General features: G+C 37.4%; 1 protein-coding gene across 1 annotated transcript; it reads right to left on the minus strand.

The window, feature by feature from the left end:
• Nucleotides 1-2,406: 2,406 nt before the first annotated feature.
• On the minus strand, nucleotides 2,407-14,703 carry Stmp1 (short transmembrane mitochondrial protein 1). Its single transcript, XM_027952161.2, has 5 exons — nucleotides 14,655-14,703; nucleotides 13,805-13,875; nucleotides 13,470-13,712; nucleotides 3,802-3,855; nucleotides 2,407-2,930 (listed from the first exon to the last, which is right to left on the minus strand). Exons 1-5 carry the CDS (start codon nucleotides 14,701-14,703, stop codon nucleotides 2,856-2,858), a joined length of 492 nt encoding a protein of 163 aa, XP_027807962.2. The 3' UTR covers nucleotides 2,407-2,855.
• Between the last annotated feature and the right edge of the window lie 811 nt (nucleotides 14,704-15,514).

The raw sequence follows: 15,514 nt of genomic DNA on the forward strand, positions 1-15,514 counted from the left end.
AAAGCACTTAAATGTGGGAGACCTCAGCAGAAAAACAAACACCATTACAGTATCTAGGGCGTGAACTGCTCAGTGGAAATGAAAACATTACACATATACATACGAACTAATATGTACAGACAACTAGGAAAGCCACACAGCTTCTCTGTAGTTATACAGATGAAAACTGAATTAGAAAAATAAAATTGCTCCTTTAACTGAGCAGATAACTGCTTAATTCTGTAAAATACCAAATAAGAAAAGCCTACAGATGTCAAGTAGTAAGCTCAACTCATAGAATTCTGCCCTTTTTTGACAATTTTAAATGATTAATTTGGTTTTATTTTGCTGCCTAAATCTAAATCTTTCAAGTTTAATGTACTTATTAAGTTTCCAATATCAATCCTGAAGTTTTCTATTTCATAATAGTGGACCTTCATTCTTCAAGGCTGTAGTTAATTCTGATTATTCAAGATCAAATTGTGAGTGAGGCAATATGATTAAGGTGGATACTGTGAACTTTCATCAATATCTAACACCACAGAATAACACCACATTCTGCATGTTCATGCACTGGTTCCAAAAGTGATTGCAGAAATACAAAAATATCCTGACCAAAAGCAACATATTTGGACTAATATCTACTATTTATTGGACAATTTGCAAAGCACACCATATACATTATTTATTTCTCATGAAAATCCTATGAGGTAGGTATTACATCCAAATCTTACAGATTAATGCAGAGTTTCAGAAAGAATAAGCCATTTGCCCACTTCCCACTGCAAGGGAGAAGCCAAACCATAATTTGATCCTAATCTGTCTCACTGGAGGATGATCTTTACAGGGATAAAATTTATCATCATGTATGTTTTCAAAGAAAATCAGAATCACTTTATTTTGGAATCACATATAGGGTTGGTGTCATCACTAAAAAAAGTTGTCTCTAAGTAATCCTTCCAGTGTTTTGATTCTGCTAAAATGCCTTCAGAAAGGTATTACTGACAAAGCTACCCAACAAGCCCTCTGAAACAAAAAATGAAATGGATATTTACCTCTATAAGTGTAAATATAGTTTTAGGACTTATATCTTACAGCTATATCCTGCAGAGGTATACATAATAACATTAGGTTTTATGTTATCAATGTAATAGAAAAGAACAATTTAAACAATCTTTAGTAACAGATTAATTATGGTTCATCCATTCAATAGAACTGTATACAGCCAAAAAAGAAGTAAGGCTTCTTGTTCCTTAAATGCTGATACAGAATGAGCTCCATTAAGAAAAACAATTATGTATAGTTTGTTACCATTTGCATATAGACATGTTTAGGAACAGACTCTTCCTCAAAAGTAAACTGGGAATGTGTAACAGTGACTGCCCAAGGAAGAAGAGCTAAAAATAAAGAGGATAGGGATGAGACAGGTCCTGTATTTACATGAAATCACTTCTGTATCTTCACTCATTGGAAAAGTTACCTACTAAAATATTTTTAATTAAAAAAATTCAAACTAGTAATGGGGCACCTATAATCCCAGCTACTTGAGAAGTTGAGGCAGGAGGATCACAAATTCAAGACAGCCTGGGCAAATTAGCAAGACCCTGTCTCAAAATAAAAGCTGGACATGGTGATGCATATCTGTATTCCTAGTGATTTAGAAGGTTGAAACAGGAGGCTCATAAGTTAAAGGTTGGCCTCAGCTATTTAGCAAGATCTGTCTTAAATTAAAAGGGCTGGGATATAGCTCAGTGGAAAGTGCTTCTGGGTTCAATCTTCAGTATCACAAAAAAAAAAAAAAAAGAATAAAAAAGGGCTGGAGATGTACTTGTAGTGTGTTGGCCCTGCATGTGTGAAGTCCTGTGTTTGATCTCTAGTACTAGAAAAAAAATTAAATAAATAAAAAAAAAAGACTGGCCAGCATATTGATGTACCTGTTATCCCAGCATTCAGGGGGCTGAGGTGGGGAGATTGCTTGAGCCCTGGAGTTCAAGACTAGCCTAGGCAACAAGACTTCAATTAAAAAAAAAATTATACGTGGAACTACATTTTTCTTAGGAGAAGCACTATGAAGTTATACTGTAAATATATCTTTTAATGTAAAAAGTCTTAACATTTCCTTTATCAACAATTTCACACTTACCCATGATAAAATGTCAAATGTACCTGTAATCCCAAGAATGATTCTTTTGAAGAAAAAGAGTCAGATCAAATACATCATTAAGGAAAAACATGCATGCTAAATAGACTGTGAATGTCATTAGAACAAAAACCATTGTTTTTCATATTTTTTAATTCCCCAGTTACTGATAAGATTCTTAGAATAGAGTGTCTCAGTTCATGAATAGCAAATTGATTTATTAGTTGAATTATCAACTATGGAGCTGCCTGACAACAGTAAAAATAAATGGATAATTCAACAGAAACTGGATTCTAGATATTAATTTTAATTACTTTGAAACAACAAAATTTAATAACAAATTAGTTTAACAAGCACCCATTATAACTGCAAAACTATGAAATTAGCATTATTTGTATCTGATCAGCTATACAAAAAACTCACTAATTTTTCTTTCGACAAAAGGTAGTAGAAATCCCAAACAACAGGGGAGAAGCGACTTTGCTAAACTAGCACCATAATTCCAGTCAGCTGGAAGGAAGGGCGGGGGAAGAGGCAAGGCTGTTGGACACATAAAGGGTAGTTCTTAACTTATGGCCCCACTTTTGCTCTGAGGCAACACTGGATCTATCAAAGAAGAAAATTGCTGTGGCTGGAGATGAAAAGATGAAAACAAAAGCTTTGGGATCAGATGGTACAGGAGGCCCCTCAGGGGCGGCAGAATCAGAGTATCCAGAACGTAGGGCTGGAGTGGGCATCAGGAACTAGGGGGTTTCTTCTTGGCTTCCAAATCCTTTTTAATCTCTTCAAGTTTTTTAGCCAAGTTTGGTATCTTTAAAAAGAAAAATGGTTATTGTAAGGATTATTGTATCTACCTAATCAATATTCTTTTACTTCTCTTTCTCCAAAGGTGGTTTTACAAGTTTTTATTTTCCTATGAAAGAGATCTGCTCAACAGCAGTATTTCTTAGCCTCATAACTACATACAAAAAATAGCAGAGGTTGTAAGTTAATGTTCTCTCTCTGAAAGCCAGACCCTGATTCTCCTTTTGAACACACACTTAGTCCCCTCAATCTGATGCCAAGTAAAAGTTGTATATGTAAATAATAAATGTGATAGAAAGCAGTAAAGCCCTTGTCTAGAAAGCCAGATGACTCAAATGAAGGTTGACAAAGTGAAAAACTTTACTACAAAACAAATCAAAAGTTAATATCTTTCTTTCGCTTGTCTTTTTAAAATGCCTCTGGCTTTCAACTTACCCATTTATAAAGCAAGGCTAATATGACTTCCCACTTCACCAAACTCTGTCCTTAAACATGTTACACTGCCCTGTTCCATCTCCAGAATTTTCAGTCATCTCTACTACTGGGTTAGGACTGAAAAGATTATCCAATCAATCTTTAAATTCTCACCTATCACATGATTTTCCATAGAACAAATTAATAATACTTGGGCTAGGGAGCACTACTTAGGATCATCCTGAGACCACCTAAACTGACGGGATTTTGCCCTCTTGTGGTAATGTGGAGGACAGATGTTTCTGTAAATTTAAAAAAAAAAAAATTTTTTTTTTTCAAACAGTAGAAAAGCTTTCTATAAAATTCAGGATTTTCTCCTCAGACTTAAGATTTCATTTACCCAAAAGTGCACACTTTACCTCAACAAAGAAAAGACACTATGAAACATGAAGACAGCCACTTACGTCATAGTTCTGAGCCAGATACATTCCAACCACGTTGCCAAAAGTAAATCCAAGCTGAAAAAACAGAACAGGAAGAGTTACACTGCATACCGAGTCCTGTGCCAACTGAGACCAAACCACAATACACAGATAAGATCCTTCTCAGGAGCTCAGGACAGGTAAAGAAGCTTGATGTCTAGCTTAGGATTGTTTAGCATGAGATGCACATTTTTCTTCTATAAAATAAATACAGATGTAACTTCCCTCAAAATGTTAAAGAGCATATGAAAGAAAGAATGGTAGCAATGAATAAATCTACTCTAAATTCTCTTTGTCCCCTCACAAATCCCATAAATACCAGAATATAAACTCTAGAAGCCCAAGCAGATTTTGTTGTTGAATGCTGCAATTTTTCAGTTGTGGATACTGCTATTCCTCTCTACATCAAATAAAAATTATTCAGTTGAATCACAGGATCTTAGAGAAGGAAGGGACTCTCACATTTCAATCTCTTCATATTTCAAAAGAGGAAGTTAAGGTCCAGAGAGTAAAATAACTTATCCAGGGTCATTCATAAGGAGCACAGGACATTAGCACTCAAAAGTACATAAGCGGGCTGAGGATGTGGCTCAAGCGGTAACATGCTCGCCTGGCATGCGCGGGGCGCTGGGTTCGATCCTCAGCACCTCATAAAAATAAAATAAAGATGTTGTGTCCACCAAAAACCGAAAAATAAATATTAAAAAAATTCTCTCTCTCTCTCAAAAAAAAAAAAAAATACATAAGCACTCAAAAGGTACAATATGTAATGACTAGGAAACTTTGACACACCACTGAGCTTATCAGCCCCCTGCCATGGTGAAGTCTGATGGGCAGAACACTTAGGCTAAGTGGGCAACAGGGATCCAACTCAGTGCTGAGAGAAACAGTCACAATTTTTGGAGAACTATAAACGTTTATCCCCTTGGGTAACTATCTTCCTTAACAAAAACTGTTTCATGAAAATCTAGAGTATTCCCTATATGCCAAAAGGGCCAAAGTTCATTAACTTAAAAAAAAAATTTTTGTGGTGTTGGGGAATGAATCCAGGGCCATGTGCATGCAAGGCAAGCACTCTATCAACTGAGCCCCTTAGCTTCAAATTTTAATGATAATTGTTTTTTTCTCCTAGTAATTAAGAACCTCCATCTAAAGCTTAATTTCTAATTTCATAAATTCAAACTGGCATCCAGTTTTTCATCATTTTGTTTAATCAATGTTGCTTTTGTCCAATCACAATAGAGAGGATAAAACAGAAAACCGAAGTGTGGCACTTAATGTATTATCAGCCATATGTGGTATAGTCTAACCTTATCTTCAAACTGGAAGTGCATACAGAGAAACAGAATACACCTGGGTCCTTACTATGCATAAGCATTCCCTGAGAGATGAGATCACAGAAAGAAGTGAAATGCTACCTTTCCAAGCTCTTCAGTAAATATGTTACTATCATACCCTCTCTGCAAGGATTTTGAGATTTTAGAAATTTGAAAAAATATCTGCTTCTCAAAAACACACCAGAAACCATAAACAGTAGAACACTAGAGGCCCAGGGAAGGAGGAGTGAGATGAGGGAAATGGTATAGGGGATGAATGGGTAGAAAGAAGATGCTGGAGCTAACAGCCCAGGAAGAGGAGTGGAGACCAGCTCAGAGTAGTGAATAATAGAGGAATGGCATTTTCCAGCTCTGCAATTAGATCTTATTTGGCAGCAAAATCACATCTGACTTAAACAGATATATGACTATTTATAGTCTTTATCACATTTTAGTGTGAATAATTTTTTTGCTATAGAAATAGAAATCTTTATAAGATCCGCCCTCAACCCCACTGAAAAATGTTTAACAGCAAAATTTTTTAGTGAATTTGCTTACAAACTGCTATCCCAGACCCTTCTAAGTTATTGAAGTATCAAGTTATATGTAGCTTATTATTCTTCTATAATCAAAAAGTAACCTAATTTCCCAAATATATCTGGCCCCCCAAATTTTAAGAGATTGCAGGTTCCTATATACTAAAATTAATTTCATAGTCAACCCTGCAAAAGGTTTACTTTGTCTCTAAGAGAATTTATATGATACACAGGAAGAAATACTACATAATGGCAATTATATAACAACAGTAGGCAGCACCCAGCACAGGATCTTGAATGGTACAGATGCTCCAACAACTAGAACAAGGTCTGCATTAAGAGGGAAAATGAATGATATAGTTAAGAAACCACCTGAAAGGAAAGGATGTATTATAAGTTGTGTCTTTAATAAGGCTCTAAATATGCTGAGGAAGTGTTAAAATTTAAATTGGCCAAAGAACTGGAAGGGGAACTGACAGTGGAGAAGCAAGACACAAGATGGGAATAAGGATATGACTAGAATAAAAGAAAAAGGCCTAGCTGGGTGCAGTGGCGCACGCCTGTAATCCCAGCGCCTGAGGAGGCTGAGGCAAGAGGATCAGGTTCAAAGCCAGCCTCAGCAACAGCAAGGCAGTAAGCAACTCAGTGAGACCCTGTCTCTAAATAAAATACAAAATAGGGCTGGGGATGTGGCTCAGTGGTTTAATGCCCTTGAATTCAATCCCTGGCACCCCCTGCTCCCCCCAAAAGAAAAAGGCCTGATTAGAAAAGAGGAATTGAGTAAGGAATGGAGAACAATATGCATGTAGAGCTCAGCAGGGCTAGTTGACAGACCTTAAAAAACAAGCAAAGGAGTTTCATTCCCATAATATGGTAGCCAGTGACTATCCTCCAACAGCAGAAATGGGATGAAAACCCAGCTTTGGAAGCATTCACCTCAAAAAAGCTAAGTACAGATTAATGTGGTAACATGAGAAAACAAGCAAACATGAATGAAGAATCCAGAAACAAACATTTACATTCATGGTCAAGTAATTTGCAACAGGGTATTAAGGCAATCAATGAGGAAAGAATAGTCTTTTCAAGAAATGGTGCTGAGACAACAGAATAAAAGTGGATCCCTACTTCACATCATACACAAAAATTAACTCAAAGACCTAATTACTATAAGAGCTAAAACTATAAAATGGGGGAAAAAATGAAGTAAACTTTCACAACTTGGGGCTAGGCAATGGTTTTCTTAGTTATGATACCAAAAGCATAGAATGACAAAAGGAAAAATAGACACATTAGGCTTCATCAAAATTAAAAATATTTATGTTTCAAAGATTATCATTAAGAAAGAAAAAAAAACAGGCTGGGGTGTAGTTCAATGGTAAAGGGCTTGCCTAGCATGCTTAAGGTCCTGGGTTTGATCCCCAGCATTGCAAAATACATAAACAAATAATAAAATAGATAAATGATTGGCTTTGAACATCAGAAAGAAAGGAAGGAAGGAGAGAGAAAACCCACAGAATAAGATAAAATATTTGCAAATCATATATCTGGGATACTTGTATTAAGACAGCAGAATAAAATAGATATTATTATTGCTGTATGTATATACGTGACTGCATGACCAATGTGATTCGGCAACCTGTACAGTCAGAAAAATGAGAAATTATACCCCATCTGATATGTCAAGATCATTGTACTGTCATATGTAACTAATTAAAACAAATGAAAAATAAATAAATAAATTTTTAAAAAAGAATAAAGAACTCTTACAATCAAATGGTAAAAATGACAAATAACTCAATTTAAAAATAGGCAATAGTTTTGAAAGGATTTCTCCAAAGAAAAAACAAAAAGACAGTAAGCACATAAAAGGATGCTCAACATCAATTACCACTGAGGGAATGCAAATCAAAACTATTGTGAGACACCAAGTCACACTCACTAGAATGGCTGTAGTCAAAAAAAATGAACAAATGTGGCTGAGAATGTGGAGAAATTGGAACTTTTAAAAAATGCTGTTGGGAATGTAAAACAATACAGTGACACTGGAAAACAGGCTAACAGTTCCTCAAAAAAGCTCAGCAGACAGTTAACATATATACCGCAATTCCATTTAAGAGCATATATCTTGAGGTTAGGGCTGTGGCTCAGTGGTGGAGTACCTCACACTGGGTTCAATTCTCAGCACCATATAAGAATAAAAAAATAAAATAAAGGTGGTGTGTTCATCTACAACTAAAATAAATAAATAAATAAGAGTGTACACCTAAGAGTCTTAAGTGAAACATACATACACACAAAGAAACTTGTGTATTCCTAGCAAGATTATTAATAGCCAAAAGGTAGAAAAAAACTTAAAATGTACATAAACAAGTGAAGTGATTAAAAAATGTGGTATATCCATAGGATGTAATATTATTTAGCCATGAAAAGGAATGGAGCACTGATTCATGCCATGATATAGATGAATCATGAAAACACTGTGAAAGGCAATCCAAAAAAAACCCACATATTGTATGATTCCATTTAAAGGACATACCCAGAATAGACAATTTCACAGAGACAGAAAATAAATTGATGGTTGCCCAGGGTTGGGGGGAGAGGGAAATGAGAAATGAATATTAGTATGTACAGGGTTTCTTTCTGAGGTTATGAGACATTAGGTATAAAATGAGATAGTGTTGATGTGTGTAGTCTGTGAACATATTAAAAAACACTGAATTTGCCAGGCATGGAGACAGTGGCATGCTCCTGTAATCCCAAGTGACTGGGGAGGCTGAAGCGGGAGGAACCCAAGTTTCTCTGCCAGCCTTAGCAACTTAGGGAGACTCTGTCTCAAAAAAACAAAAACAAAACAAAACAAAACCAGAATGGGGATTGGAGAATGTGGCTCAGCAGTAAAGCTCCCTGGATTCAATCCCCGATACAAAAATAAGCAAACAAACAAAACACTATGCATCTTAAATGGATGAATTGGATCTCAAAGCTGAAAAAGTTATTAAAATTTGGTAAAATAACGTCAGTCACTGGGATGAACCTAAAGAAATCAAAGACAATTTTGAGGCTTCCAGAATGGACAAATGTTTAAAAAGAATGGAAATGTCAGAAATGAAAAAGGGAGATAAACTGAATGAAAAAGTCAGATAATTGGCTCCGTATGAACACTCCATGAAAAATGTTTTCAGCATTTTTTGTTGTTGTTGTTTGGACATACAGGAGCAGATCAGTCACAATACTTTAACTATTAACGTAAAAAAAGCACAAACTCTTAAAAGAACAAAGCCAAATCCAAAGTAAACTGACTCTTGTTCAATTCCTTCCCCAATCAAAAAGTTGTTAGCAAATAAAGTTACAATATATTTTTGGAGTAGGCTCCTGGCAATAACTTACAGCGGTTGACAATAGCCCAAAGTATGTGACAAGTCTGAACTATGACTCATCAATTACATTTTCAAAAGTGACATACCATTTAAGAAATCTAAAAATAATCTCATTTTACTTAGCAAATATAGCTTCAACTAGCATTCAAGAGGGTACCTAAAAATGATTCATGGCCCAAGGTAAGAAAGTCTACACTAAGAAGAAAGACAAAACAAAATTAAATATTACTAATAAAGTTGGTAATTTTATTTCTCAATTTCAGACTCAGCTAGAGAAGCAGTCAAAAGACTTCTACATTCTATGGAGGCACAAAACAAGTCACCATTTTTTTTTGTGCCTTAGTTTTTAAACCTGATGCGGAGAACATTTTCAAATGAGTTTAACAATACTTCAAGTGATAATAAAACTCATTCTGTACATTAAAATGAAAATCTAAGGATATAATCTATATTCCTTCTACTAATGCCACAGAGAAGCACATTTTTAAGAGTAAGCTACATTTTATATTCAATAATTTTGCTTATAGAATAAAAAAAAGAAAGAATAAGGGGATAAAAACTGTTAAATCTTTAATTGCACCAGTAAATTAAATAGAGACATTCATGAAAAACCAGTTAACACTCTGGAAAAAGGTATACCATGTAGAACTGGTTTGACTGTTCTCAAAGAAGCTGAGGCAAATATTCAGTTGAATTATGACTGAGAGTAGTAATGAGGCAAAGGACAAAGACCTGCAATTAAATATAGCTGTCCCAATCCACAGGGGTCTGGTTCCTGGACCCCCTCAGCTACCAAATATGCAAATGCCCAAGACCCTTCTATAAAATGGCATGGTAACCTATACACATTCTCCTGTATACTTTAAATCATCTCCAGATTACTTATATTTTTAGATAGTCATTTTGCTGTATTATTTAGGAATAATGTCAAGGAAAAAATTTACATGTTCAATACAAATGCAATTTTTTTTTTCAAATATTTCTGATCCACAGTTGAATCTGCAGAAGCAGCCCACTAATCTGGAGAGCCAATTTTAAACAAAATCAATCACGAAGTATTGACCAAGTGCCTTGTACATACCCTTCCTAGGGCCTTTAGTAGCTGAGATTAACCGTCAGCATATTAGCTAAAATGAAGAGCCTAAAATAACCCTTCCAATTCAAAATATAATAAATTCTATATCAGCTAACTAGTCTGAGAGTGGAATGAAAACTATCCACTCTGCAAAAGTAGTAGGGGGAACAGAGAGAACTTTTCCTAAATAAGCAACGAGACTAAATGGCTCAAAAAAATTTTTTTATTGACAGCTTATTACATGCAAGGTAACATTCTAATTCTTTTTTTTCATGAGTTAACTCACATCTTTAATTGCACCAGTAAATTAAATAGAGACATTCATGAAAAACCAGTGTCACTCTGGAAAAGGGTGTACCAGGTAGAACTGATATAACCTTACAAGCAGATATCAGCATTGTCCAGTTTCATGTTGGGAACACTGAGGCAGAGAGCAATTAAAAAACTTGCTCAAGATTATATAGCAGGAAAATAATATGAAGCATGAAGAAGCCAGGTGCCATGGTACACACCTGGAATTCCAGCTGCTAGGGAGGCCAAGGCAGGAGGATCACAAGTTCAAAACTAGTCTCAGCAACTCAGTGAGTTCCTAAGCAACTTAGTGAGACACTGTCTCAAAATTAAAAATAAAAAGATTAAAAATAAAAGTGCCCCTGGGTTCAATACCCAGTACCAATCACCACCACCACCCCCAAGAATGAAGAAAAGAAATAAATCAAAGACTATGTCAACATTTCAAATATGGGAGATATTTGAGAACAGAAAAATTAGGTGGGATAGGAATTGGAAGGAAGAGATAATGGATCTGGACATGAGTCTGAGATAGAGGCAGAAGTGAAAAGGTCAGCTGATTTGGTGGAGTCTGAGATAGAGGCAGACATGAGAAGGTCAGCTGATTTGATATCAGGGAACTGGATGGACTCAAGGTAGTTTTAGAAGCTGCCTGCAAACAGGTGAGATGTGATGGCATGAAAAGGAACCCATTCCCTATAAGTGAGTCTGTAGAGGATAAAGGAGGGTCAAGGACTAAGCCTTGAGCAACACATAGTAACCAAGAACAGAGAAAAGCAGCCAGGAGAAATGAGAGCAGTTTCCCAAACTGGTGCAAGCAGATATGATACCTCAGCCCTGGGAAGAGCCAGCACTCAGAGATGGTCACCTTCACTCTGTGGGTTTTTCCATGAAAAAAATAATTTTTGCATGTTATAACATGAAAGAATATTGGAAAGTACCAAGATACGGGATCCAAAAGCCAACGAAGATCAAAGATGAGGTGATCTGAGTTGAAAGTACTGCTGCCCAAAAGCAGAAAAACAAATAACAACAGTAACAGTACCACAGTGGCATGCACAGAGCCACAGCAGTGATACCAATTAGGCTTTCCCTTAGAACAGCTTCCTTAAAATAATTTAGCTAAACTAGGAACAACTTGTAGAAATAGGGATTATGGACAAATACTTTAAGGAGAAAGGAATATATAAGCAACACAAGTGCACTGGAACTTCACTAAGTATTTACTATATTAACTTATTTTTAATAAGTTATAACAAAACTATGATGAGGAAACAGAAGCATAGAAAATTTAAATAACCCACCCAAACTCCCACAGCTTGAGAATGATAAGAGGTAGGATTCAAACCCAAGCAGTCTGATTCTGGAGTCCAACCTCTTAAACACTAGGACGTGACAGCCATGTTTTACAGTTGAAATGACTGAAAACAAAGAGAAAGATTTGCCCAAGTTAACAAAGTTAGTAAATCATGTAAAAGAGGAGGACTCAGTGTGAAAAGCAATGCTATCCACTGTTTTCAACAAAAGCAACAGGTAGGAGAGAGGCCAGGAGGCAACAGAGTCTAGTTACTTAAGAGCTAGGAATTCAATCAATGGCTTCAGCATCTCTCCTTCAATGCTGAGAATTTTGAATTCTCAAATCAGAATCCATGTTTATACACAGCACAAATAAACTCAATTCTGCTGCAAAAGCACTTAAAAAGTTAATTGTAACTGGCCAATGACCTCTCAGTTTATCAATGAGCAACTGATGTAGTGGGACAATCAATTATGTCATCATACACTTAGAGGTTGATACTGCTTTTAACTAAGTGCTTCCTACAAGCAGCTGCTAATTACTCCTAACTCCTAAGCTAACACTTAAGACACTATAGAAACTCCCACAGGCAAAGGAGTAGCCCTGTTTAGCAGTTTGATCTAGGATTCTCTCTTGGTTAACTGGACTTAATAACCAATCGCTATCTTTCCAAAGTACATTTGAGAAATCAACTCATTCCCAGAACAGCAGGGTTTCCACTGATCATCTAAAAGATACAGAATATCTGCCTCATTAGAAGTAGAGGTTGAGTTGGGCATAATGGCAACCACACCTGTAATTCCAGCTACACGGGATGCTGAAGCAGAGAGATGGCAAATTCCAGCTCAGCCAGGCGACTTAGCAAGACCTTGTCTCAATTAAAAAAAAAAAAAAAAAAGGGCTGGGGATGTAGCTCAGTGGTAGGTCACCCTTGAGTTTAATCACCAGGACCAAAATTATGATGTTAATGATGATAAAATAAGAGTGAGGACTGGGGATATAGCTCAGTTGGTAGAGGGCTTGCCTCGCATGCACAAGGCCCTTGGTTCAATCCCCAGCCCTACATAACAACAAGAACAACAACAATAATAAAAGGTTGAAAGCATCAAGTTTGGATGCACAACAATTTAGTCAAAAACTTTCACTTGGAACTTTGGCAAGTCCTCAGGAACCGACCTTCACCAGAAAATGCATTTTTAACTCAAATAGCAGCCATGAGAAATAATCTGCTTACTCATGGTTATACTCATACCCCCACCCCGCCTAAAATAAAAACGGATTCTGGGAAAAATTACTTGTACAACAGTGTCTGACTCACTCCTCAAAGTCAGAAACTTATAAAAAGATCGGGTGAGGCTGCCGAAGGCTCTCACTGACCTCGTGAGGTGGCGGCCAACCATCAGGCTCTAAGTCAGGATGGGGCCTGGGCCTTTGTCGGGGGACAGGAGCACATAAGAGGGGACGACTACAAAAAGTCACTAAGGACGTCTAATGACAAAGCTTGCAAGGGAGGATTACACAATGAGCGCCCTGAACTCCCCTCCAAGTTTTAAGACCTGGGATGCCTGCAGATGAACGCTGGCAAAGGATCTAGGGAGAGGCAGGAAAAACAAGACCCACAGGCCTCCCCGAGAGGCGACCACAGGCACGGGGCTGCGGGGACGGTCCCGCGCCCAAAGCCCAAGGGCCACCGCTGGCGTGGCCGGATCCCGAGGCGACCCTGAGCTGCGGGTCCCGCTCCTCGGCAGCTCCACTCACCAGGAACTGGAGCATGCTGTCGGCCGAGAACACAAGGAGGGACAGAAACCCGGCTACAGCTCCACTGGCCGGTCGGAGCCTGCCTGCCCGGGCGCGAGGGCGGAAACCACCGTCTGCTTCCGGGCCACGCCACGCCCCCGGAAGCGTCTCGAGGCGCCCCCTAGCGGAGCATCCCAGGCTCGCCGCCAGAACAGGACCACTTTGAACTTCCGCTTTTGTAAACTTGCCCAGATGCCCAGGTATCTGTGTTCATCCAAGCACACCAAAGATTCTGATCACAGCCAGGTTTAGGGCACCGTGGCTCACAAGACGGGATGAAGAAGCGCGTCCCATGCCTGGATGCGCAGCTCAATGGCCTGGGAACCCTTCCCAACATTTACCCAAACCCCACGTGGATTCTGAGGTACTAGGGAGGAATTTTCAAAAGCTCCACTAGTGCAACCTATCTGAGGACTCAAGATCGAGGTTAGGTGCTTAAGAAGTTAAGATGGAGACATATGGGTGCTAGCACAGCAATGAGTCCAAGTCCTGATTTCTTTGCACTATCTGGCAGCCAAGGGCAACTAACACTTCTAAATTTCAGTTTCCGCCTGTATAAATGCAATTCACATCAGCTACCTGGTAGAACTGAGATCAAGAAAGGGGATCAATATAGACAAAAATACCCCTTAACACACACACACACACACACACACACACACACACTCACAGTGAACCCACCCTTCTCTGCCTGCTCAGTACTCCAAATCGACCTAATCTATATTAAGTAGAACTGATTATAAATAATAAAACCCTCAAAGTCATACAAGCTTAAACTAAACAGGAATGCATTATACAGATCTGATGGACAACAATGCAGTATTAGGAATTTAAATATTTTCTCTACATTTCTGTTTTTCTCCATACATCTGACTCATTGCTTCTTTCTGACAAACCAACAGAAGAAAAATCTTTATGATCTCAGATTGGAGGAAAAAATAATTTAAAACAAAAACAGTAATGTACACTATAAAATCAGTCAACAGACTGAAGGCAAATATCTGCAAAAAAAAAACTTAAAAAATTAAAGCCATTCTCAATGTATAATCACTCCCTACACAGAAAATGGGGGGGAAGCATATTAGGGAAAAAAATGGCGAATAATACACAAATATGCAAATCAATTGAGATACTTAACTGTTTTACACTCATCAGATTCGTTAAAATTAAATGTACAACTGGAAGTATTATCCATGGTGTAGTCACACAGATAGGGGTACAATGAGGCAACCACCAAGAAAAAAATTATAATGTCTGATGAAAGGAAAGCTCTTAACCTTTAATGCAGGATTTTCACTTCTAATTATATACTCTGTATAAGCCTTCTTTTTTAAAAATATATTTTTTTAGTTATAGGTGGACACAGTATCTTCCTAGCCCTATATAAGCCTTCTTAAGAGTCTGTCTCATCCAGAGAGACACATATGATGATAGTCATTGTAGTTTGCAAAATTTTGGAAACCTAAATGTCTGCAGATCCACTGTTAGTACAAGGCATAAGTAGTGTACTTGTATAATAGGATACTGTAACTATTCAATAATCATAATAAACAAACTTGAGAAATTATCAAAAACAATGTTGAATGAAAAAAATTTGCAAATTACTCCACACGGTATTGACACACATAAAAACATTACCAACTTGCAAAACAATACTATTTAATGCCTATGAATATACCCATATGGAGTGGAAGTATAAAACATATGGATAGGATTAACGATGAGTTCTTTTTTTTTTTTTTGAGAGAGAGAGAGAGAATCTTTTAATATTTATTCTTTAGTTTTTCAGTGGACACAACATCGTTATTTGTATGTGGTGCTGAGGATCTGACCCAGCGCTGCGCGGATGCCAGGCGATCGCACTACCGCTTGAGCCACATCCCCAGCCCCAACGATCAGTTCTTGAGAGGGAAGTAGGACAGTGGGATCAGGGATTTCACAGAGGCTTCAATGATATCTACCATATTTCTTTTCACAAAAAACAAGACCTGAGGAAAAAAATGAAT

Source organism: Marmota flaviventris, chromosome 1 (assembly GCF_047511675.1).
Source record: "Marmota flaviventris isolate mMarFla1 chromosome 1, mMarFla1.hap1, whole genome shotgun sequence".
Lineage (NCBI taxonomy): Eukaryota > Metazoa > Chordata > Mammalia > Rodentia > Sciuridae > Marmota > Marmota flaviventris.